Source organism: Cervus canadensis, chromosome 9 (assembly GCF_019320065.1).
Source record: "Cervus canadensis isolate Bull #8, Minnesota chromosome 9, ASM1932006v1, whole genome shotgun sequence".
NCBI lineage: Eukaryota > Metazoa > Chordata > Mammalia > Artiodactyla > Cervidae > Cervus > Cervus canadensis.
Genome location: NC_057394.1, coordinates 14,794,054 through 14,820,264, shown reverse-complemented (window position 1 = coordinate 14,820,264; position 26,211 = coordinate 14,794,054). Strand labels below are relative to the sequence as shown.

Genomic DNA, 26,211 nt, shown 5'->3' with positions numbered 1-26,211 from the left:
TAATAAATTGAAAGACAAAAACCATATGATTATCTCTATAGATGCAGAAAAAGCCTTTGACAAAATTCAACATCCACTTATGATAAAAACTCTCCAGAAGGCAGGCATAGAAGGAACATACCTCAACATAATAAAAGCTATATATGACAAACCCACAGCAAACATTACCCTCAATGGTGAAAAACTGAAAGCATTTCCCCTAAAATCAAGAACAAGACAAGGGTGCCCACTCTCACCACTACTATTCAACATAGTCTTGGAAGTATTGGTCACAGCAATCAGAGCAGAAAAAGAAATAAAAGGAATCCAGATAGGAAAAGAAGAAGTGAAATTCTCACTGTTTGCAGATGACATGATCCTCTACATAGAAAACCCTAAAGACTCTACCAGAAAATTACTAGAACTAATCAATGAATATAGTAAAGTTGCAGAATATAAAATTAACACAGAAAAATCCCTTGCATTCCTATACACTAACAATGAGAAAACAGAAAGAGAAATTACAGAAACAATACCATTCACCATTGCGACAAAAAGAATAAAACACTTAAGAGTATATCTACCTAAAGAAACAAAAGACCTATACATAGAAAACTATGAAACACTGATGAAAGAAATCAAAGAGAACACAAATAGATGGAGAAATATACCGTGTTCATGGATTGGTAGAATCAATATTGTGAAAATGACTATACTACCCAAAGCAATCTATAGATTCAATGCAATCCCTATCAAGCTGCCACCAGTATTCTTCACAGAACTAGAACAAATAATTTCACAATTTGTATGGAAATACAAAAAAAAACCTTGAATAGCCAAAGCAATCTTGAGAAAGAAGACTGGAACTGGAGGAATCAACCAGCCTGACTTCAGGCTCTACTACAAAGCCACAGTCATCAAGACAGTATGGTACTCGCACAAAGACAGAAATATAGATCAATGGAAGAAAATAGAAAGCCCAGAGATAAATCCACATGCCTATGGACACCTTATCTTTGACAAAGGCAGAAAGGATATACAATGGAATAAAGACAACCTCTTTAACAAGTGGTGCTGGGAAAACTGGTCAACCACTTGTAAAAGAATGAAACTAGAACACTTTCCAAAAGTCTACAAGAAATAAATGCTGGAGAGGATGTGGAGAAAAGGGAACCCTCTTACACTGTTGGTGGGAAAGCAAACGAGTACAGCCAATATGGAGAACAGTGTGGAGATTTCTTAAAAAACTGGAAATAGAACTGCCACATGACCCAGCAATCCCACTCCTGGGCATACACACCGAGGAAACCAGAACTAAAAGAGACACATGTACCCCAATGTACATTGCAGCACTGTTTATAATAGCCAGGACATGGAAGCAACCTAGGTGCCCACCAGCAGACGAATGGATAAGAAAGCTGTAGTACATATACACAATGGAATATTACTCGGCCATTAAAAAGAATACATTTGAATCAGTTTTAATGAGATGGATAAAACTGGAGCCCATTATACAGAGTGAAGTAAGCCAGAAAGATAAACACCAATACAGTATACTAATGCACATATATGGAATTGAGAAAGATGGTAACAATAACCCTATATGCAAAACAGAAAAAGAGACACAGATGTACAGAACAGACTTTTGGATTCTATGGGAGAAGGTGAGGGTGGGATGATCTGAGAGAACAGCATCGAAACATGTATATTATCAAGTGTGAAACAGATTGCCAGTCCAGGTTGGATGCATGAGACAAGTGTTCGGGGCTGGTGCACTGGGATGACCCGGAGGGATGGGAGGGGGAAGGAGGTGGGAGGGGGGTTCAGGATGGGGAGCACATGTAAATCCATGGCTGATTCATGTCAATGTACGGCAAAAACCGCTACGATATTGTAAAGTAATTAGCCTCCAACTAATAAAAAATAAATGAAAAAAATAAATAAATTTAAAAAAAGGACTTATGCTAATTCCAGTCATTAGAGGCAAGGAGTAGGTAGCAAGAGCTGGACTCAGTTATAAGATGCAAATCCATTTTTTCTTTTCTTTGGGTACCATGTTCTATAGGCTTCCTAATAAAGAGGCATTTCAGAACTCTTTATACCCACATTCCAGGAAGCACACATGTCTGACACTTTTTGTCTCCTCTCCTGTCTTTCTCACCTCAAGAGGGCATTTCCTGAGCTCCCCTTGATTATTGCAAAGTATTAAAAACAAACAAGCAAAACACCCCTCAAAATTAAAAAACAAAACCCCACCAAGTCTGTTAAAGCAGAGGGCAGGATGGAATATGAAGGTACAGGGCCTATGCAGTCCTTGGCTATATACTTGGAGGATATATAGATGTTCAATAAATATTCTATGAATTATGTTGAGCAGATAAACCACAAGGAATGATAGGAGCTTTTCAGTTCAGTGGCTTAGTCGTGTTCAACTCTTTGTGAACCCACGGACTGCAGCATGCCAGGCCTCCCTGTCCATCACCAGCTCCCGGAGCTTACTTAAATTCATGTCCGTCAAGTCATCTGACCCTCTGTCATTCCCTTCTCTTCCTGCCTTCAGTCTTTCCCAGCACATCAAGGTCTTTTCCAATGAGGTAGTTCTTCGCATCAAGTGGCCAAAGTATTGGAGCTTCAGCTTCAACATCAGTCCTTCTGATGAATATTTAGGACTGATTTCCTTTAGGATTGACTGGTTCAATATCCTTGTAGTCCAAGGGACTCCCAAGAGTCTTCTCCAGCACCACAGTTCAAAAGCATCAATTCTTAGGCACTCTGCTTTCTTTAAAGTCCAACTCACACATTCATATATGACTACTGGAGAAACCATAGCTTTGACTAGACAGACCACTGTTGGCAAAGTAATTTCTATGTTTTTAAATATGCTGTCTAGGTTGGTCATAGCTTTTCTTCCAAGGAGCAAGCATCATTTAATTTCATGGCTGAAGTCACCATCTGCAGTGATTTTGGAGCCAAAAATAAATAAATAAATAAATAAATAAAGTCTCTCATGTTTCCATTGTTTCTCCCTCTATTTGCCATGAAGTGATGGGACAAGATGCCATGATCTTAGTTTTCTAAATGTTGAGTTTTAAGCCAAGTTTTTCACTCTCCTCTTTTACTTTCATCAAGAGGTTCTTTAGTTCTTCTTCACTTTCTGCCATAAGGGTGGTTTCATCTGCATATCTGAAGTTACTGATATTTCTCCCGGCAATCTTGATTCCAACTTGTGCTTCAGCTAGCCCAACATTTTGCATGATACACTCTGCATATAAGTTAAATAAGCACAGTGACAATATACAGCCTTGACATACTCTTTTCCCGATTTGGAACCAGTCTCTTATTCCATGTGTAGTTCTAACTGTTGCTTCTTGACCTGCATACAGATTTCATAGGAGGCAGGTAAGTTGGTCTGATATTTCCATCTCTTTCAGAATTTTCCACAGTTTGTTGTGATCCACACAGCCAGGGGCTTTTGTGTAGTCAATAAAGAAGTAGATGTTATTCTGGAACTGTCTTGCTTTTTCAATGATCCAATGGATGTTGGCAATTTAATCTCTAGTTTCTCTACCTTTTCTATATCCAGCTTGAACATCTGGAGGTTCATGGTTCATGTATTGTTGAAGCCTGGCTTGGAGAATTTTAAGCATTACTTTGCAAGCATGTGATATGAGTGCAATTGTGTGGTAGTTTGAGTATTCTTTGGGATTGCCTTTCTTAGGGATTGGAATGAAAACGGACCTTTTCCAGTCCTGTGGCCACTGCTGAGTATTCCAAATTTGCTGGCTTATTGGGCGCAGCACTTTCACAGCATCATCTTTCAGGATTTGAAATAGCTCAACTGGAATTCCATCACCTCCACTAGCTTTGTTCGTAATGATGCCTCCTAAGGCCCAGTTGACTTCACATTCCAGGATGTCTGGCTCTAGGTGAGTGATCACACCAACGTGGTTATCTAGGTCATGAAAATCTTTTTTGTATAGTTCTTCTGTGTATCCTTGCCACCTCTTCTTAATATCTTCTGATTCTGTTAGGTTCATACTGTTTCTGTCCTTTCTTATGATCATCTTTGCATGAAATGTTCCCTTGGTATCTCTAATTTTCTTGAAGAGATCTCTAGCTTCCCATTCAACTGTTTTCCTCTATTTCTTTGCACTGATCACTGAGGAAGGCTTTCTTATCTCTCTGTGCTATTCTTTGAAACTCTGCATTCAGAAGCATATATCTTTCCTTTTCTTGTTTGCCTTTAGCTTCTCTTCTTTTCTCAGCTATTTGTAAAGCCTGCCCAGACAGCCATTTTGCTTGTTTGCATTTCTTTTTCTTGGGGATGGTCTTGATACCTGCCTCCTGTGAAATATCATGAACTTCCATCCATAGTTCTTCAGGCATTCTATCTATCAGATTTAATCCTTTGAATTTGTTTGTCACTTCCACCATATAATCATAAGGGATTTGATACATCATACCTGAATGGTGTAGTGGTTTTCCCTACTTTCTTCAATTTAAGTCTGAATTTGGCAATAAGGAGTTCATGATCTGAGCCGGTCAGCTCCCAGTCTTGTTTTTGCAGAATGTATAGAGCTTCTCCATTTTGATTGCAAAGAATATAATCAATTTAATTTCATTATTGACCATCAGATGATGTCCATGTGTAGAGTCATCTCTTGTGTTGTTGGAAGAGGATGTTTGCTATAACCAGTGCATTCTCTTGCCAAAACTGTTTATCTTTACCTTACTTCATTTGCTCCAAGGCCAAATTTGCCTGTTACTCCAGGTATCTTAACTTCCTACTTTTACATCCCAGTCCCCTATAATGAAAAGGACATCTTTTGGGGGTGTTAGTTCTAGAATTTCTTGTAGGTCTTCATAGAACCATTCAACTTCAGCTTTTTCAGCATTACTGGTTGGGGCATAGACTTTTATTACTGTGATATTGAATGGTTTGCCTTGGAAATGAACAGAGATCATTCTGCTGTGTGTGGTTTTTGTTTGTTTGTTTGTTTGTTTCCAGAGTTTGGCTTTATTTGCAGTACAGAAATCACTTGGAGACATCAGTGAAGCAGAGGTTCTGTCAAATCAATACTGTGCTGCAGCTTGGTCCATTGAAGAAGCCACATCTGGGATACAGAAGAAGCTCCTACGTTTACTTGCTTTATGATGGGTTTCTTTCCCCTCTGTGCTCATCAGTTTTAATAGGTTAAAACACTGCACACAGGCTTCCTCCAAAAGACTCTCCAAGTCTGGGTTTGGTTAGAACTGGAGGCCCACGTAAAACCAAGCTTGTGGCTGGGCTGGGTGGGCACTGTCCTGACACATGATGTGAACGGACAGGGGTGGGGAGGAGTGAGGGACGCTGTCCCCAGTTACAGACATTCAGTTCTGAACCTCCTTACCGTCAAGAGGACAAGATGGCACGCAAGCTGCACTTACCCAGCTCTTGAGCAGCTGAAGCTCATAACTGCAAAGGCTACACTGATTAAAAGATACAAATACTGTATCAAGTTCTCTGTATCAGTATCACAAGGTTTTAAAACTGATCCTTCACTAGAAAACACAAGCCAGTATTGGTTAAATTGAACAGAACGTGGGAACCTGTCAATTCGGAAGAGCCACTCCATGAAAACAAGTTAATACATGATATTAGAAAGGGGAGGAATATTTACTGGTACAGTGTTCTGCAATCTCTGTTTTGATTACAAAAGCAGGCCTTACAATACTGATTTCATACAATATGCATCATTTGCCAAATTTTAAGTTTGTCCTAATTAGATGATACATGTACTGCTGTTAGTCTTCCCCATAGATGTCATTTTTCTTGCACTTCATTTCCTCAAAGTCAAACTTGGATCCCGTCATCCTCTTATAGATGTCCTTAATGTCATCACAGGTCGTCTCAAAGTGAGTTGTTGCATCATAGGTATGGGATATAAAGATCTGGCTTTCTGTTCCCAAGTCTTTTGGTACAAGGAGGTGACTGATGCTAATGAATTTCTGCTCAATTGGTTCCAAGAGCTCCAGGGCTGGTCTGATTTCCTTCTCGGGCTCCTTGGTCTCCACCGTTGTGCTGGAGATGGCAATGTACTTGCCCTGTGCGGCCATGTTGTGTGCAGAGATCATGCAGACGTAGATATCTGACTTCTGGTTGACTTTATTCTGTGGAATAATGATCTGGCAGGAGTTGGCGTCGTTAGTGTTTCTGATGGGGTGGCTGAGGATACAGATGACTCTGATCACCTGGCCCACTTTTTCTACTTGATCTTTCACATAGCTGGGATCACAGATGAGCTGCTTACAGCGAGCAATCTCTCCTTCAGATTTTACACCAATCACCTTTCCATTCTGCATAATTATTTCTTCAGTTGGTTTATTCAGCATGTAGGTATCTCCATAAATAGTACTTAGCCGTGCAAATCCCTGTGGCAGTTCTCCAAGGCCGTAGAGTGGATAAAGGTATGGGCTTTTGCCATATCTTGCCAAAGATTCGCTGTAAAGTTTAATCCTATTAATGGTTTCACAACATGACTGATCTAAATAGTCATCAGTTCTGTAAAGTGCCAGGGCATGACCAGTAAAATCTATAACATCTTGGCCCAAGTTGAATTTCTTATACACCTCTCGCATTGATGTCTTCTTAGGATCAATGCCCTCAAAAGTTCAAGGATCGTTCTCATCAAAGTTGGCGACATATACCAGGAATTTTCTGAATCGACGTTTTTCAAACAGCCTCATTAGGCTAGATGCCAGGGCTTCTGCTTCAGTGGAAGGAACCTTGTAGATCTTTCCTCCCTTATAAACAAAGCTCCCTTCAGTCACTTTGAAATCCAGATAGCGAGTGACCTCCGTAAAAAGCAGCATCTTAACCAGCTGACCATTTGCCATAAGGAACTTGGGGATTAAGTCAACATTCCAGTCTCTTCCTCTGCCCATGGATGCTGGTGGAGTTCCGGGTATCTTAAATATTTTGTAAAAATCTTCCAGCGGTGTTATAGATGCACTCTCTCCTCCAGAATACGGGTTTCTATCCATGTGAAGAACTTTCTTCCCATTCACTGACATTATACCTGACAGGATACATTCCTTCAGGCCAGTGCCCAGCACCATCACGTCATACTCCTCATTCATGGTGGGGCTGGAGACCCAGAGAAGGCTCAGAGCTCTAGGGATCTGGGGCTGTGGCTTCCCCGAGGAGGAGGCGGAGGACGGTGGGGGGGGGCGAGTGCTCAGGCCGGAAGGGGCCGGAGGGAAAAGGGACGCGGGGGCAGAGGCTACACGGAGCTGGCCAGGGGAGAGCCGGCCGCCACCTCAAACGGGAAGAGAAGAATGGGGCGAGGAGGGTAGGGAAGGCTGCGAGAGAGAGCCATTCTGCTGTTTTTAAGACTGCATCCAAGTACTGCATTTCAGACTCCTTTGTTGACTATGATGGCTACTCCATTTCTTCTAAGGGATCCTTGCCCACAGTAGTAGATATAAAGGTCATTTGAGTTAAATTCACCCATCCCAGACCATTTTAGTTCAATGATTCCTAAAAGATTGTGGTTCACTCTTGCCATCTCCTGTTTGACCACTTACAATTTACCTTGATTCCAATTTAGCTTTTACTGTGCATATAATCCAGTCTCCAAAACAGTCCCTAAAAATCAGGCACTTTGTTATTCTTTTGGCTGTACCTCACAGAATTTAATCTGTTTACATTTAAGGTATTACCAATAAGTATGTTCTTATTGCCATTTTTGTTAGTTGTTGTGGATTTGTAGGTCTTTTTTCTTCCCTTGGTGGTCATAGCAAACACCCTCTTCCAACAACACAGGAGAAGATTCTACACATGGACATCACCAGATGGTCAACACCGAAATCAGATTGATTATATTCTTTGCAGCCAAAGATGGAGAAGCTCTATATAGTCAGCAAAAACAAGACCCGGAGCTGACTGTAGCTCAGATCATGAACTCCTTATTGCCAAATGCAGACTTAAATTGAAGAAACTGGGAAAACCACTACACCATTCAGGTATGACCTAAATCAAATCCCATACGATTATACGGTGGAATGAGAAATAGATTCAAGGGACTAGGTCTGATAGACAGAGAGCCTGATGAACTATGGAGAGAGGTTTGTAACACTGTAAAGGAGACAGAGATCAAGACCATCCCCAAGAAAAAGAAATGCAAAAAAGCAAAATGGCTGTAAGAGGAGGCCTTACAAATAGCTGTGAAAATAAGAGAAGCAAAAAGCAAAGGAGAAAAGGAAAGATATTCCCATTTGAATACAGAGTTCCAACGAATACCAAGGAAAGATATGAAATCCCTCCTCAGTGATCAGTGCAAAGAAACAGATGAAAACAATAGAACGGGAAAGACTAGAGATCTCTTCAAGAAAATTAGAGATACCAAGGGAACATTTCATGCAAAGATGGGTTCAATAAAGGACAGAAATGGTATGGAACTAACAGAAGCAGAAGATATTTGCAGGTAGCCGGCCTGCTCAAGGCCCAAAACGGCCCTGGGAAAAGCCTTGAAAGAGGCCATTCCCTGTCCTGCCTCCCCATGATAAAGTAGTAAAACATTTGCCAGGTCTCCTTTGTTCTTCCTTGAGAAAAATGCAGTAGTGACCTTTACTTAGTAGTTTATCTTGGAATGCCAAAAACAAGATGTAAGCTTCTGCAATCACTTAAGACAAAGAATTGTATTGATGTGACATACACCAGATGACATTTTTTATGAACTATGTTTTCTGCTTCTACTAGTATAAAGGTAGATGTTTTACTCAATAAAGTTGCTGACTTGCCTAAAGAGCATTCAGCCCTCTCGACCCCATCCTTTACTTTCAGCTTCTTTTTCTCAGGCTTCCGTGCTGCTGCGGTCGGGACTTGTTCTCTTTGCCGGCTGGTCCCGGCAGATATTAAGAGGTGGCAGCCATATACAGAAGAACCATACAAAAAATATCTTCATGACCCAGATAATCACAATGGTGTGATCACTCGCCTAGAGCCAGACATCCGGGAATGTGAAGTCAAGTGGGCCTTAGGAAGCATCACTAAGAACAAAGCTAGTGGATGCGATGGAATTCCAGTTGAGCTATTTCAAATCCTAAAAGATGATGCAGTAAAAGTGCTGCACTCAATATGCCAGCAAATTTGGAAAACTCAGCAGTGGCCACAGGACTGGAAAAGCTCAGTTTTCATTCCAATCACAAAGAAAGGCAATGCCAAAGAATGTTCAAACTACTGCACAATTGCACTCATCTCACACACTAGTAAAGTAATGCTCAAAATTCTCCAAGCCAGGCTTCAGCAATACGTGAACTCTGAACTTCCAGATGTTCAAGCTGGTTTTAGGAAAGGCAGAGGAACCAGAGATCAAATTGCCAACATCTGTTGGATCATCAAAAAAGCAAGAGAGTTCCAGAAAAAACATCTATTTCTGCTTTATTGACTACACCAAAGCCTTTGACTGTGTGGATCACAATAAACTGAAAACTTCTGAAAGAGATGGGACTACCAGACCACCTGATCTGCCTCTTGAGAAACCTGTATACAGGTCAGGAAACAATAGTTAGAACTGGACATGGAACAACAGACTGGTTGCAAATAGGAAAAGGAGTACATCAAGGCTATATATTGTCACCCTGCTTATTTAACTTATATGCAGAGTACATCATGAGAAATGCTGGGCTGGAGGAAGCACAAGCTGGAATCAAGATTGCCGGGAGAAATGTCAGTAACTTCAAATATGCAGATGACACCACCCTTATGGCAGAAAGTGAAGAAGAACTAAAGAACCTCTTGATGAAAATAAAAAGAGGAGAGTGAAAAAGTTGTCTTAAAGCTCAACATTTAGAAAACTAAGATCATGGCATCTTGTCCCATCACTTCATGGCAAATAGATGGGGAAACAGTGGCTGACTTTTTTTTTTTTTTTTTTGGCTCCAAAATCACTGCAGATGGTGACTTCAGCCATAAAATTAAAAGACACTTACTCCTTGGAAGGAAACTTATCACCAACCTAGACAGCATATTAAAAAGCAGAGACATTACTTTGCCAACAAATGTCTGTCTAATCAAGGCTATGGTTTTTCTAGTAGTCATGTATGGATGTGTGAGTTGGACTATAAAGAAAGCTGAGCACTGAAGCATTAATGCCTTTGAACTGTGGTGTTGGAGGAGACTCTTGAGAGTTCCTTGGACTGCAAGGATATCCAACCAGTCCATCCTAAAAGAAATCAGTCCTGAATATTCATTGGAAGGATTGATGTTGAAGCTGAAACTCCAATACTTTGGCCACCTGATGCAAAGAGCTCATTCACTTGAAAAAACCCTGATGCTGGGAAAGACTGAAGGCAGGAGGAGAAGGCGATGACAGACAATGAGATGGTTGGATGGCATCACTGACTCAAAGGAGATGAGTTTGAGTAAACTCCAGGTGTTGGTGATGGACAGGGAGGCCTGGTGGGCTGTGGTCCATGGTGCCACAAAGAGTCGGACATGACTGAGTGACTGAACTGAACTGTACCTCATTGCATGTGGGGTCTTAATTCCTCAAGCAGGGATCAAACCGGTGCACCCTGCAGTAGAAACACCAAGTCTTAACCACTGAACCCAGGGAAGTCCCAAGTCATACTTCTTTAAGAAGCAGAACCAAAGAAAACACAATCAGAGCTCAGGAGGAGTTGGTCAATTCAATGCTCCACAATTACAGCAACTACGTATTGGGTCTAATAGAAGCATCCCACATGCAATGACCTATTTTTAGTCCTCACGACAGCTTGAGATGTTGATACTGTTAACTGTTGATAACTGTTAACTGTAAGGGAGAGAAAACTGTGGTGCACAGACATGGAATTCTATGCCCTGTGTTTTTTTCCCACTATTTTGTACTGTCTGCCTGATTAAAATCATTTACTAATGGCTGAATTCTAAAAGCTCTCCACAAAGCATCTATACACCCTGTAATTCTCACAACCCTGAAGTTTCACAGAAGCTTCTCCAGGGAGATAATCAACTTTGAAAAGGTAGCTTTGCAAAACTCTATCTGTAAGACATTTAAAATCTGTGTTTCCCTTTAGGAACCTCTCTAGTGCTAAACAAGCCATTGATCCTTTTGTTCTCAGAATTGTGGTTATCAATGGATAAAATTGTGGCACCTGAGGAAGTCTGAGTCCAGAAATCTGAGTAAATTACTAAATCGCACACACACACACAAAACAAACAAACAAAAACAAATGAAATCTGGTATCTCATGAAAATATCTGTTGAAAATATCTGCTGTTCAAAATATGCTCTATTGGGCCAAAAAAAGACCAACACTTTCATGCAATTCGAAAAAAACAATCAAATTAAAAACAATTAAACTTAGGTGCCTTATAAAAAGAACTACTGAGAATGCTATGAGTTACATACCTGAGATACAACTGACAATTTTCTTTCTTAAATCATGAAGTCCCATGCTAGTTGTCAAGATCTCATCAATCCAAATTCTACCTTCTGGTTCTGACAATCTAAAAAGGGCAGCGATGAGGGAACGTTTTCCAGCTCCTGTTCTTCCCACAATGCAAACCTGTAAAGAGACCCAGGAGGGATTAAGATTTAATATGCAACAAACCTGGGAGAAACCCTGGATATTGAAGATGAATTTTTAAAGTTCTATATAAACAGTAGTCTATACATTTCTAAATCATGGCCCTGCTAATATTATGGGTCAGAAGATTCATTGTTGCAGGTCAAGGGGCTGTGCTGTGATTTGTAGGATGTTTAGCAGTAGCCATGAGCTCTACGCACTAGATACCAGAAGCACTCCCACATTGTGCAACCAAAAATGTCAGACATTGACAACTGACCCCAGGTTGAGACTCCCTCCCCACCCCCAGTCTTAAGTTAAAGTTAAAAATAACAGGATCAATCTACTGGCAATGAAAAGCCAGAAGTCTCCTAAGTGATCCATAAGAAGTCAGCTTAAATTATCTTTATTCCTACTGTCTTTATATTTTGACCTTGAGAATTATGTGGGTAAATTTACAGAGATGTCAACAGGTCAAGTCAGAAGTGTTATATTTTATGAAAAAACCAAACAAACAAACAAATAATCACTTTCTCAGGAATCTATTATTTAAGAGGAATTATTCTTTGGTAGAGAAACTAAATCACTTCTTGATATTAAGTATCTTAATTATATTCTATCTTGAAAAGGAAGCATCTTAAAATTATAAAATGCAGGTCTCAGTGTCTTAAAAGACAGAGGCCTGTAGACAAAATACACATTATGAATTGAACGACATTTGCTATTCATATGGGACCTTTCTTCTCAGCACTTCAAAGGCACTTTATAAGCAAATTAATACTTAACAATTGCACTTTGGAAAGATACATGTGAAGTGTCAGTCTAGTCATTAAAACCAAAGCAGAGACAAATTAAGTGCACGAACTACAATTAAAACATCGTGCAATGTAGGTAAAATGCTGGTCAGGAATAAAATAATACTGTAAGAATTGGCTTTTCACTGTGCGCATTCAAACAGTGTACGCAGAAACTGCCTTTTATAACCAATGAGCTTGCCCAAGAAATAAATTCATCTTTATTTAGGAATTTGTAATCAATGAGGAGAATAAGACATGATTTCAATCATTTGTAAATTAATTCAGTAAAATTTTAAAACTCATGGCTTTAAACAGAGAAGAACTAAATCTTTCTGAACACTGTAATCAGAATGCTCATGCATGGAACTTTTCATATTTTCTATTTGAATATCTCCTAAGCTTAGAATCTGTCTGTAAAACCAACCTTGGCATTTCAAAAAATAATTTATCTTTATCGAAACTAAATGTAAGAAAAGCAGCTTTAGCTAATTTAAATTATCTTTGTGGCCATTTTGTACCTTATGTTAAACCGTAATTTATATGGTATAGATGGACCATTCTCAACATTTAGGCAAGTCTTTGTGTGTGTGTGTGTGTGTGTGTGTGTGTGTGTGTGTATCTCTACACAGAACTCATGGGTTCTGTGTACAGACAGGCCTCAAAGATATTGCAGATTTGGTCCCAGATCATTACAATAATGTGATTATCACAAAATAAAGCAAGTCATATGAATTTTTTTTCTCTGTGCATATAAAAGTTACTTTTGCACTATACTGTAGTCTACTAAGTGTATGATAGCATTATGTCTGAAAAACAATGTACAGTCCTTAATTTTCAAGTACTTCACTGCTATAAAAATGCTAACCATCACCTAAGCCTCAAGAACACTGATCACAGATTATCACAACAAATACAATAATGAAAAAGTGTGAAAGACTGCAAGAATTACTAAAATGTGACAGAGACACAAAGTGAGCAAATGCTGATGGAAAATGGTGCTGATGGACTACCTCAATTCAGGGTTGCCAGAAATGTTCAACTTGTTTAAAGAAAAAAACACTATCTGTGAAATATAATAAAGCAAGGTATGCCTGTATTTCTGGGTGTTTTCATGTGTACATCAACACTCACCACAACACAGGTGAAAATTATCTGTTAGAATATGCGTATGTCCCCACGATATCAGCTCTGCTGAAATTGACCCATCTGTGCAAATGGGAGCATTTGTAGACTTTGTGTAATTGGCTGAGATACGACAAGGAACCTTCTCACAGGGTGCTCACAACCAGAGGACTGTGAATTCAAAGTGAGAAGAGTAAGAAAAAAGCAGCTCAAAGAAAACTCAGTTCTGGCTGTTTCTACAGTTCAGTCATCAAAACTACAGTCTAAAAATCCTTCCCAGGTCACCAATATGTCTAACCAATTGCCCATGTAGAGTGCCACCAGTATCAGAAAGTTTATATTACTAAAACCAAAGACACCTGGAGATTGTCTTATTTTAGCTGCTTTGTTACTGCCCATCCTGTTTTCCCAAGCAGGCCAAGGCTGGTCTCTGATGACACACCAACTTGTTAGACACTTGCACATGGATCTCTCTTCATACATGAAACCCAACATGATCAACACTCAATGCCCAATGTAAAACAACCCTTTCTTCTGACTTCCCCACTTTACTCTCATTACTCTCTTCTCAGGCTCACAACCCTTACTTACAGCCTGCCCTGAGTGCAGCATGATGCCAAGCTCTGAAGACTACTCTATTTCATAACTCAAACCATTATTTTAATGGCCACATTTAGCACCTGAATGCCAGGCTGTATTACCTTCTAAAAGAACAAAGTAAAACAAATACTTCCCTTAATCATAATTGGTACAGGTGAATTTGAAAAGCAAATGAATATTAGCCCTCAGCCCAGCACTCTGGCAAAACCATTCTTAAGATGTTGATGTAGACCTGTGAATTCTTAAAGATACAAATTCATATATTTAAACAATATGAGACTAATATGAACATACTGTTGTAATCTGTTTTCATTTAGTATTTCATAAAAATACTTATTTTAGTGGTTACATATTTTTACAGTATGTGCTATGTGTGCTCAGTCATGTCCTACTTTTTGCAACCCCACAGACTACCAGGCTCCTCTGTCCTTGGGGATTCTCTAGGCAAGAATACTGGAGTGGGTTGCCATGCCCTCCTCCAGGGGATCCTCTCAACCCAGGGACCAAACCTCCTGCATTGGCAGGTGGGTTCTTTACCACTAGCACGCCAGACTATTACAATATATTGATTATTTATTCAACAAACTCCCTAGTGGTGGATATTTAGGCAGTCTAATATTTTGCCATCATAAAAAATTCTGTGTTAAATAGAAGCTAAAACTTTGAAAACACCTTAATTATTTTCATAAGATAAATTCTCAGATGTAGAATTGCTGAAAATCAGATATGAACAGTTTCAGAGGAAGCTTTAAGTACTGCCAACCTACCTTCCAGAAATGTGATACCATTTTCCACTCCCACCTGTTTTTCTGCACATTCACAAACATGGGTGCTATAGCTTTGTTTTAATCCACTTCAACTTGTTTCCAAAAAGTGGAAACACTTTCCCAGGATGTCTAGCTGGAGGCACAACAGCTACAGACTCCCTGCCTGCCTCATCTGCCTACTCTTATTCACGTGCCCTCACTGCTCAGATTAAACTCCAAGGCTGGCTCTGTGCCCATCACTCCAACCCAGGACATCTCTTCTACAAAATTATCCCCACTTACCTCTCTAATCTTCATCTCCACAAGTCAACTTCCTTGGGGTCACTAGCTAGTAGTGAGGGCTGAACATGAAAATGTGTGTTACACACCCTGTTGTTCTATTCCCTGGATGCTTTGCAGGTGCCTCTTCATTCACTGGATCAAGGCATCGTGTTTTTGTTTATGCTGGTCCTAATGCCTGGAATGCCTTTCATGAATATTTCCATCTGCTGAAACCTTAATCATACATCACTAAGTCTGTCTCTCACACCTAATTCCTCAGAAATGTTCTCCCTGTCCCCTCATGTGCCTTTTTTGCAACCCTCAGTTCACTTGCTCAGTTGTGTCCAACTCTTTGTGACCCTATGGACTGTAGCACGCCAGGCTTCCCTGTCCATCACCAACTCCTGGAGCTTACTCAAACTCATGTCCATCGAGTCGGTGATGCCATCCAACCATCTCATCCTCTGTCATCCCCTTCTCCTCCTGCCTTCAAACTTTCCCAGCATCAGAATCTTTTTCAAAGGGTTAGTTCTTAGCATCAGGTGGCCAAAGTATTGGAGTTTCAGCTTCAACATCAGTCCTTCTGATGAATATTTAGGACTGATTTACTTTAGGGTGGACTGATTGGATATCCTTGCAGTCCAAGGGACTCTCAAGAGTCTTCTCCATCACCACAGTTCAAAAGCATCAATTCTTCAGTGCTCAGCTTTCTTTACAGTCCAACTGTCACATTCATACATGACTAATGGAAAAACCAGAGCTTTGACTAGACAGACCTTTGTTGGAAAAGTAATGTCTCTGCTTTTTAATATACTGTCTAGGTTGGTCATAACTTTCCTTCCAAGGAGTAAGCATCTTTTAATTTCATGGCTGCAGTCACCATCTGCAGTGATTTTAGAGCCAATAAATAAATAAATAAAGTCTCTCACTGTTTCCATTGTTTCTCCATCTATTTGTCATGAAGAGATGGCACTGGATGCCATGATCTTAGTTTTCTGCTGTTGAGCTTTAAGCCAACTTTTTCACTCTCCTCTTTCATTTTCATCAAGAGGCTCTTTAGTTCTTCTTTGCTTTCTGCCATAAGGGTGGCATTATCTGCATATCTGAGGTTATTGATATTTCTCCCAGCAATCTTGATTCCAGCTTGTGCTTCTTCCAGCCCAGCGTTTCTCATGATGTACTCTGCATATAAGTTAAATAAGCAGGGTGACAATATACAGCCTTGACATACTCCTTTTCCTATTTGGAGCCAGTCTGTTGTTCCATGACCAGTTCTAACTTTTGCTTCCTGACCTGCATACAGGTTTCTCAAGAGGCAGGTAAGGTGGTCTAGTATTCCCATCTCTTTAAGAACTTTCCACAGTTTACTGTGATCCATGCAGTCAAAGGATTTGCCATAGTCAAAAAAGCAGAAGTAGATCCTTTTCTGTAACTGTCTTGCTTTTTTCGATGATCCAATGGATCTCCCAACCCTAACAGATGTTATGTTATCATTTTCAAAACTTCCATAAAAATTCTGACCACCTCTTCTCTTACAAAGCTAATATAGCCTTTTTCTTATTTCTTCAATGGAACTGGATGTGTTAATTGTTGTTTAGTGTCTCAGCTGTGTTAGATTCTTTTGCAACCCCATGGACTTTAGCCTGCCAAACTTCTCTGTCCATAGAATTTCCCAGGCCAAAATACTGGAGTGGGTTGCCATTTCCTTCTCCAGGGGATATTCCCAACACAGAGATTAAGCCGTGTCTCCTGAACTGCAGGAGAATTCTCTACCGCTGAGCCACCTGGAATGTGTTAATAGTAGGATCTAAACTGGATTTGCCTCGGTACTACCTGTATTACCTGTGAAGTCCTACACAAAAGAGGTTTCTGTAGAAAGCTGAGATTTTTAACTAAGGCTAGAGAAATTTATGGGAAAATCTTTTACCATATATAAGCTGGACAGAGAGACAGACATGTCAGATAGTCCCTATGGTACAATGGTTCCTATAAGTACAATTGCAAAATTCTAACCTCTCATTTTCATGGACAGACAAGAATTTACACTTTGTTAGTGTCTAAGGTGGCTCTAGTGATAAAGAATCTGCCTGCCAATGCAGCAGACACAAGAGATGAGAATTTAATCTCTGGGTTGGGAAGATCCCTTCAGATAGGAAATGGCAACCCACTCTAGTATTCTTGCCTGGAAAATTCCATGGACAGAGGAACCTAGAGGGCTACAGTTCATGGGACTTCAGGGAGTCAGACATGACTGAGCACACACCCATACAAGGTCATTTTGTACTTTATGAAAATGACAGTTTTCTTTCTCTAAGTGCATCTACTGTGCACTGGTCTCCACTCTGTTTGTTTTACATGTCTTATCTTGCTTAGGTTGTACAACTACCCTAGAGGTTAGGTCCTATCATTTCCATTAAGGAAAAGAAAATATTGAGGCTTATAAGATGAATTAGTCTGCTTGAAATAACAGAGCCCATAAGTTGCAGCATGGGACATAAACCCATGTGTCAGCCTCTTTTCCATCTGCTGATGGCCTCCTTATTACCTGGATGACCTGACACCTTATTATGTCTCTGTCTAGATAGAGAACATGCAGAGAGGTGTAGTTGCACTTATAACAACTGGCTTTACATATAGGTCCTATTGCTAAACAGTTAAAGCATGATTTCAATACAGGTACATATAACATGTTAGGTGGAACAAGGGGGCTGACACCTCTGAGGAAAGAGGATACCTGAGGTCAGGTGGGCTGGCTGTCAGCAGGAAAAACCAACACCTACAGCTGGACCGGGAGAGAAACCTGCAGTTAAGTGGGGCACATGAAGAGACCTCATGCCCTGCTTAGGGCAGCAGGACTCACTTTGTATCCCAACAGGTGGTGAAAGGGTCCATATACACTGCTGCCATGGTCTGTCTCTGACTCCAGATCCAGGCAGGGCTGAGCCTGAGGGAAATCCCCCCAGTCCCCACAGGAGGCTGGTGTGGCAAAGGCCGGAGCAGGATGAAAACTGCCTGTGATGGAGACAGACTCCATTTAAAGATGTAAATTCTACTGCATTAAAGATGCAGTAGAATCTCACAGAATTAACTTATGATGTAAGGGCACAGTTTGTAGAATATGAAAGTAAATAAATCTGTAGGGTAAGTGGCACAGAACTTTCCAGAGCCTCATGCTCAGACACTAGAGATTCATGGGAGATTCACGAACTTAATTTCAAACTGTCAAAGGATGTTTCTTGGAAAGACAGTTTCTTAAACAAATGGTGCTGGGAAAACTGGAAAGTTACATGTAAAAAAAATGAAATTAGATCTACCTTTGACTCCATACACAAAAATAAGCTCAAAATGGATTAAAGACCTAAATGTGAAACTGGATACTATAAAACTTCTAGAGGAAAATATAGGCAGAACACCCTCTGACATAAAGCATTGCAATATCTTTTCTGATCTGTATCCCAGAATAATGGAAATAAAAATAAAAATAAATAAACAGAACCTACTTAAGCAAATCAGTGGGTAAAGAATCTGCCTGCAATGCAGGAGACCTGGGTTTGATCCCTCGGTTGGGAAGATCCCCTAGAGAAGGAAATGGCAACCCATTTCAGTATTTTTGCCTGGAGAAATCCCATGGACAGAGGAGCCAGCAGCCTACAGTCCATGGGGTCACAAGAGTAAACCACCAGCCACCACCAATTAAACTCAAAACCTTTTGCATAGCAAGTTCAGTTCAGTTCAGTCACTCAGTCATGTCCGACTTTTTGTGACCCCATGAATCACAGCATGCCAGCCTCCCTGTCCATCACTAACTCCCGGAGTTCACCCAAACCCATGTCCATCAAGCTGATGATGCCATCCAACCATCTCATCCTCTGTCATCCCCTTCTCCTGCCCTCAATCCTTCCCAGCAACAGGGTCTTTTCCAATGAGTCAGCTCTTTGCATCAGGTGGCTAAAATACTAGAGTTTCAGCTTCAGCATCAGTCCTTCCAATGAACATCCAGGACTGATCTCCTTTAGGATGGACTGGTTGGATCTTCTTGCAGTCCAAGGGACTCTCAAGAGTCTTCTCCAACACCACCAGTTCAAAAGCATCAGTTCTTCGACACTCAGCTTTCTTTACAGTTCAACTCTCACACCATACATGACCACTGGAAAAGCCATAGCCTTGACTAGACAGACGTCTGTTGGCAAAGTAGTGTCTCTGCTTTTTAATATACTGTCTAGGTTGGTCATAACTTTCCTTCCAAGGAGTAAGCGTCTTTTAATTTCATTGCTACAGTCACCATCTGCCGTGATTTTGGAGCCCAGAAAAATAAAGTCAGCCATTGTTTCCACCCTTTCCCAATCTATCTGCCATGAAGTGATGGGACTAGATGCCATGATCTTAGTTTTCTGAATGTTGAGCTTTAAGCCAACTTTTTCCACTCTTCTCTTTCACTTTCATCAAGAGGCTCTTTAGTTCTTCACTTTCTGCCATAAGAGTGGTGTCATCTGCATATCTGAGGTTATTGATATTTCACCCAGCCATCTTGATTCCAGCTTGTGCTTCCTCCAGTCCAGCATTTCTCATGATGTACTCTGCATATAAGTTAAATAATCAGGGTGACAATAAACAGCCTTGACGTACCCCTTTTCCTATTTGGAACCAGACTGTTGTTCCATGTCCAGTTCTAACTGTTGCTTCCTGACCTGCATATGGGTTTCTCAAGAGGAAATAATAAACAAAATGAAAAGATAATCCACAGATCAAGAGAAAAGAGTTGCAAATTATGTGACCAATAAGGGATTAGCCCCCAAATTTGCAAACAGCTGAGGATGCTTAACAGCATCAAAGCAACCAATTCACTCAAAAAATGGGCAGAAAACCTATATAGAAATTTCTCCAAAGAAGACACAGAGATGGTCAATAGGCACATGAAAAGATGCTCAACATCACTAATTATTAGAGAAATGCAGATCAAAACTACAATGCGATATCACCTCACACCAGTCAGAATAGCTATCATCAAAAAATCCACAAACAATAAATACTGGAAAGGGTGTGGAGCGAAGGGAATCCTCCTACACTGTTGGTGGAAATGCAAATTGGTACAGCCACTATGGAGAACAGTATGGAGGTTTCTTAGAAAACTAAAAATAGAGCTACCTTATGACCCTGCAATCCCACTCATGGGCATTTATCCAGATAAAAACTTTATTCAAAAAGATACTTATACCCCAATGACCATTGCAGCACTGTTTAGAGCAGCCAAAACATGGAAGCAATCTAAATGTCCACTGACAGAGGAATGGATAAAGAAGCTGTGGAACATATATACAATGGAATAAATCTCAGCCATTAAAAATAATGAAATACTGCCACTTGCAGCATCATGGATGGACCCAGAGAGTGTCATAATGAGTGAAATAAGTCAGACAGTGAAGGAGAGATATTGGATGAAATTCCTTTTATGTGGCATCTAAAAAGAAATGATACAAATAAACTTACCTACAAAACAGACTCTCAGACTTCAAGAATGAACTTATAGTTGCTGGGGAGAATGATAGGGAGAAGGGAGAGTTAGAGAGTTTGGGATGGGCAGGTACACACCGCTGTATTTAAAATGGAGAACCAACAAGGACCTACTGTGTGGCACAGGGAGCTCTGCTCAATATTGTGCAGCAGCCATGACGGGAGGGGAGTTTGGGGGAGAAAGGATACATGTACATGTATGGCTGAGTCCCTTCAAGGTTCACCTGAAACTATCACAACATTGTTTGTTAATCGGCTATACCCCAATACAAAATAAAAAGTTTTTTAAAAGGAAAAAGGTACATCTGTGTCTCTTTTTCTGTTTTGCATACAGGGTTATCATTACCATCTTTCTAAATTCCATATATATGTGTTAGTATACTGTATTGGTCTTTATCTTTCTGGCTTACTTCACTCTGTATAATGGGCTCCAGTTTCATCCATCTCATTAGAACTGATTCAAATGAATTCTTTTTAATGGGCTGAGTAATATTCCATGGTGTATATGTATCACAGCTTCCTTATCCATTCGTCTGCTGTTTTGGACTCTGTGGGAGAAGGTGAGGGTGGGATGTTTTGAGAGAACAGCATCGAAACATGTATATTATCTAGTGTGAAACAGATCACCAGCCCAGGTTAGATGCATGAGACAAGTGCTCGGGCCTGGTGCACTGGGAAGACCCAGAGGGATTGGGTGGAGAGGGAGGTGGGAGGGGGGATCGGGATGGGGAATACATGTAAATCCATGGCTGATTCATGTCAATGTATGACAAAAACCACTACTATATTGTAAAGTAATTCACCTACAACTAATAAAAATAAATGGAAACATTAAAAAAAAGAAAAGAAAAAGGTGTTTCTTGGGAATCATAGGTTATCAGTCATCAAAAATTGCTTCTGGGAGAGAAAGGACTTTCCTGGGAGGTCTTGTTCAAATGCGATGCTGAGTCAAGAGGTCTGGGTGAACCTGAGACTCTGCATTTCTAAGAAGCTCCAGGAGATGCAGGTGCTGCTGGCCCTGACATCACAGTCTGAGTCACAAGGACTTAGGAAGCTGGCAGGGAAAGTGGGACAATCTGGGAGTGAGGAGAGGGGTTGCTGAGAGAATATTATGTAAAAATGGAGAAAATACAGGAAACTAATATTTTGTGCATTATAGCAAGGTCTAGTAAGCATTTGTATAAAATGTATTATCCAAGTTACAGCTCTGAGAAAGAAAGAAAACAAAATTTTCAAGAGCTGGAAAATGCTTTATAATGGCCAAGTTACCTTCTAAAATGAGCAAATCAACCAAAAATCATCTAATTTAAAAATGGAACCTGTGTTCAGAAGCTGCCCAGGAAGCCTGGGTTACTATTTATTTCACTTGGGGTTTTTATTTTTAGTTGCAATTTCTTCTGAAAATTAGAAACCAGAATAGCACCTATCAATTTTTTCCATTGACTCTTAACTTCCATGAATCAGGATAGCAGAAGAAACTGAAGGAAAGAGAATAAAGCCCCACTTCTATTGGGTGGGCTCATGCCCACCTCCCCTCCCCTACCCCAGCAGCCTCTCTCAATCAAATCCAACACCAAAGGGGTATCCAGGAGTGACAGGGGCTGGGACAGGTGAGCAGGAGGGGGAACCTGGGATGCACATAGGTGGAGTGAAATCACTTTGTGAACACGCTGCCCAGGTAAAATCTCCAAACAGAAATGAAGCTAACAGTGAGATTGTGAGTGGATCAAGACACAGATCAAAGTCAAGTTATCACATTTATTAATTCAGTCTCCAAATTCAATTTTCTCTCAAGCATTTTAGAATTGCAGGTAATCCTATGATTTGAGGGTCTTAAGATGGAAGAATACAAATCTGTTATGTTCCTAAATTGTACTATGATGTTTCTTAGATAATTCACATTTTATAGCTTTGGGGGAAATTAAAGGCATTCAAATTAATGAAATTATGTTGACAATGGAAAATTTGATGAACATGGTGCAGTAAGTTAAGCAAACAATCCCTACAGTGCTCTCAGGGACAAGACTACATCAGGAGCTGTGCTTAATGTTAACCCAGCAGCAGTCCTTACCTTCTTGCAATGAAACTGGTAATACTTAGGAGTGAGTATTAGTGTGACCAACTGAAGCTGTTCCCTGTGTATCATTTGGGCATTAGGTTGAATATATATTTCTATCACAAGGGTACCATTCATTAAATTATTGCTATACTCCACTAGGTAGGTATGTGGCAGAGAGGGTTTTAAAGAGTGGTTATTTAGAAACTTAATACACTAGGTAATTGGTCATTTATGGAGTTGTCTTGTGTGTGTATTTTGGTCACTGATGCTCATACCTGTATGTTACTCACTCACCCTCAAAACTAGCAGTCCTCAGCACCCTCTCTGTGCCCCGAAGAATGCCACTTTCAGAGGAATAAACTTGAAAATAAGATGTTCCCTGGTCCTAAGAAGCTGCAGGGTTCTGTGAGATACAGACCCCAAATCACAAAGCATATTACAATTGCTATATTTTATTTTAATTATGGTAAAATACTTGTAATAGAAAATTTACCAATTTAAGTATTTTTAAGTGATTATAATGTTAAGTATATTCACACCGATGTGCAGCCAACCCCCAGAATGTATTTTCCCTTGTAAAACTGAAATTCTGTACCCACTAAAAAATAACTCTCTATTCCCTTCCCTCAGTCCCTGGAAACCACCATTCTACTTCCTGTCTTTATGAATTTGACTATTCTAGGAACCCCATATAAATAGAATCATACAGTATTGTGTCTGGGTTATTTCATATGTCATGAGGCCCACAGGGCTCATCCAAGGTCAGAATTTTCTTCTTTTTTTAAGGCTGAATAATATTTCATTGTAAGTATATAGCACATTTGCTTATCCATTCATCTGTCACTTTCATCATGGACACTAGGGTTGCTTCTAACTTTTGGCTACATGAACACAGGTGTACCATTAGCCCTATTTTTTTTTTTAATTTTTCATTGAAGGACAATTGCTTTACAATATTGTGTTGGTTTCTGCCAAACATCAAGATGAATCAGCTATAGGTATTATTAATCCATAGGTATACTTATGCATACCATTAGCTCTATCTTAAAAGAATATGTAAGATGCTGTGGAAGTATAGAGGTGCTTGAAGAGGCAGATGTTTTAGAGTTGACCATAAAAATGAGGAGACTTCCACCAGCCAGATGACAGAAGGGAAGGGTCTCTGAGGTAGAAGGTGGCTTGTGCACACTAGCAACAGGGAGGATGTGATGCTTTGGGAGAATCTACACATTACACATGACTTGGGTGCAGAGGGTATGTGAGTGTTAGGACTTGAGGCTGGAGAGGGAGGTGGGAAAGAGCTTCCTACCACCTTGTCTGCTCTGGTTTAGTCTCTTCTTCAAGACTTTGCCCTGGTCCCAGCTGAGGGCCCCAAGCTGGAGTGTGAAAGGAACATCACCAGCAGGGATGCTGGCAGGTCCAGATCACAAACTTCTCTTCAGTCTCTCATGAGGATCTTCTTCTGCTCCCTTTGATTTGCTTTTGCCTTTGAATGAGTCTCTAGGCCCTACCTCCATGGGGGGCTCTGGTTCCTCACCCAGGACTGAGTCATGATTCTGGGCTCTTCTCTGAAGAGCCCCTGCTGGAGTGGACTTAGGGCTGCACTATGGTTCCAGCAGCAGCTCACCCAGCCCAGTAAGGATCAGATCTGTGCTAAAGAAAGAAGTAGTCTGTGAGTGGGAGGGCAGGCGGATGGCAGCTAAGTGTTGGTGAGCGGAGGACAAGTCTATGGGAAAGAGCCAAGGAACAGAAGAGGAGACTGCAACCAGAGAGTAACATGGGAATAAGAGAAGATTCCAGAAATACAAAGAAGGCTAGAAAGGAAGGAGATACTGAAGACTTAGTGTCAGGGAGCCAGGGCTGACTTCCAAGACTCCACATAAACAATTAGGTGTCACATATAGTATCCTCTGACAGGTTAAATTCCAGCCCAGGACCCAGAGTCCACCAACCACCATGAGGGGGCTCACAACATAGGGAAAGAAAGGCTGGGATCCCCATTCCATGATCAGTTTCCAAGAAAGATTCACCTATGATGTCACTGATCTAATCTGCATCCATGAGGAGCAAAGAGAAACCCCGACACACTGACAAGGAAGGCAAGAGCAAACATGGTGCTAAATCTTTAGCTGGACATGAAAGAGGCAAATGGCAGAAACAAACCTTTATTCCTAGGGGAATGTATGCTCCCAGGTCCTTCAATACCAGAGTCCCATCCAAGCTGTACCTGAAGCCCACATTGTTAAAGGAAATCACTCCATTGTAGGGCCAGGATGGTGGTGGACGATACTCGAGTTCCCAGGGTGCTTCTTTCTCAAGATCTATATATTCAGTCCCTCTTTCTATTGAAATCATCTGAAAGACATATGACATCACAGGAGTTAGTATCAGAGGGTCTTGTTTATGGATGTTCAGAGACTGTAAATGAAACATTCTGCCTTTATATCTTTACATCAGCTTTTCTGTGGTTCAGAAGATCTCAGGTCTTAGCATTCACAAAAGACAGCAGTAAGAGTCTGATGAGGCCTTTGATGATTTGCAAACTTGTTCAACAATTTGTAACACTTTCACCTACAGCTACCTCCTTCAGCATTATACTAAAACTAAAAGAATTAGAGAATTGAATGCTAAGATTTTATTGATCCACTTTACACACCTGCATAAAAAACAAAAGAATTTTGTCAAAGAAAAGAGTATCTGTGGATGCCAATCAGTAATGTGTGGCTACAGAAGGGCCATGTGTTATCGATGAGCAGAACTGGATGGTCATCAAACTTCACTTTAATAACTAGTCACCTTCTACTCTTTTAGATGAACAAAATGAAAAGATTTTAATTTTATTATTTTCCCCTTTTAGGAGAAGTTGCAAATATTCTAAAGAGATTAGAATTTACATGTTGACTAAGGCCTCCTAAACAACAATACCTCCATACCTTTAAGAGCACATTCTGAAAAGGAGTTTATCCTACTAGAAAGAAGGAACACCAGCAAATTCAGGTGTTCAACAAGCACAAGAATAAATGCTAAAATGGGGGACAGAGGAACCTGCTAATTAAATAAATGAACTCCAAAATACTGAATTCTTCTTTTACCAAAAATGAGGAATTACTCATTAACAAACAGAAATAAACAAGCTGCTAAGAAATTAGCTTATATCCTCTCCACGATTTCAGAACCTCCCTCCTATGGACATATTTATTATATTTGAAGATAGCTTGTGATGAATATAAAACCTTCTGACATGGCACACATAAGACTGAGAAAAAGATGTATATATTTTATTTTACATTAACTTTAAGGAGATGGAGGAGGATGTAAAAATCTTTGTAAACCATGATTTAAAAACAAGTTTTACTATTTTACATAAGAACTATTTTTACGCCATTTAATGGTAAGGCAACTTAAAAAGGATAAGAACGTTAAGAGAAACATCACCATATTCTCCACTTCGGTGCTTTGTCTGACGCACCACTGGAACATCCCCAGGAGCGTGAGGGTGAGAGACAGGACCAGGCCAACCTGTCCAGGAGTCAAGGCTAAATGAGGAAGAAGAATCAAGTCAGTCT

General features: G+C 40.3%; 2 protein-coding genes across 2 annotated transcripts in view; both read right to left on the bottom strand.

The window, feature by feature from the left end:
- The window catches only part of LOC122447477 (ATP-binding cassette sub-family C member 4-like), a 1,659,665-nt gene that overhangs the window by 887,270 nt on the left and 746,184 nt on the right, over positions 1-26,211 (bottom strand). The window lies entirely within an intron of this gene.
- On the bottom strand, positions 5,146-7,098 carry LOC122447479 (rab GDP dissociation inhibitor beta-like). The gene is given in 1 exon segment (XM_043478133.1): positions 5,146-7,098. A coding segment is annotated over 1 exon segment (1,335 nt). The 3' UTR covers positions 5,146-5,763.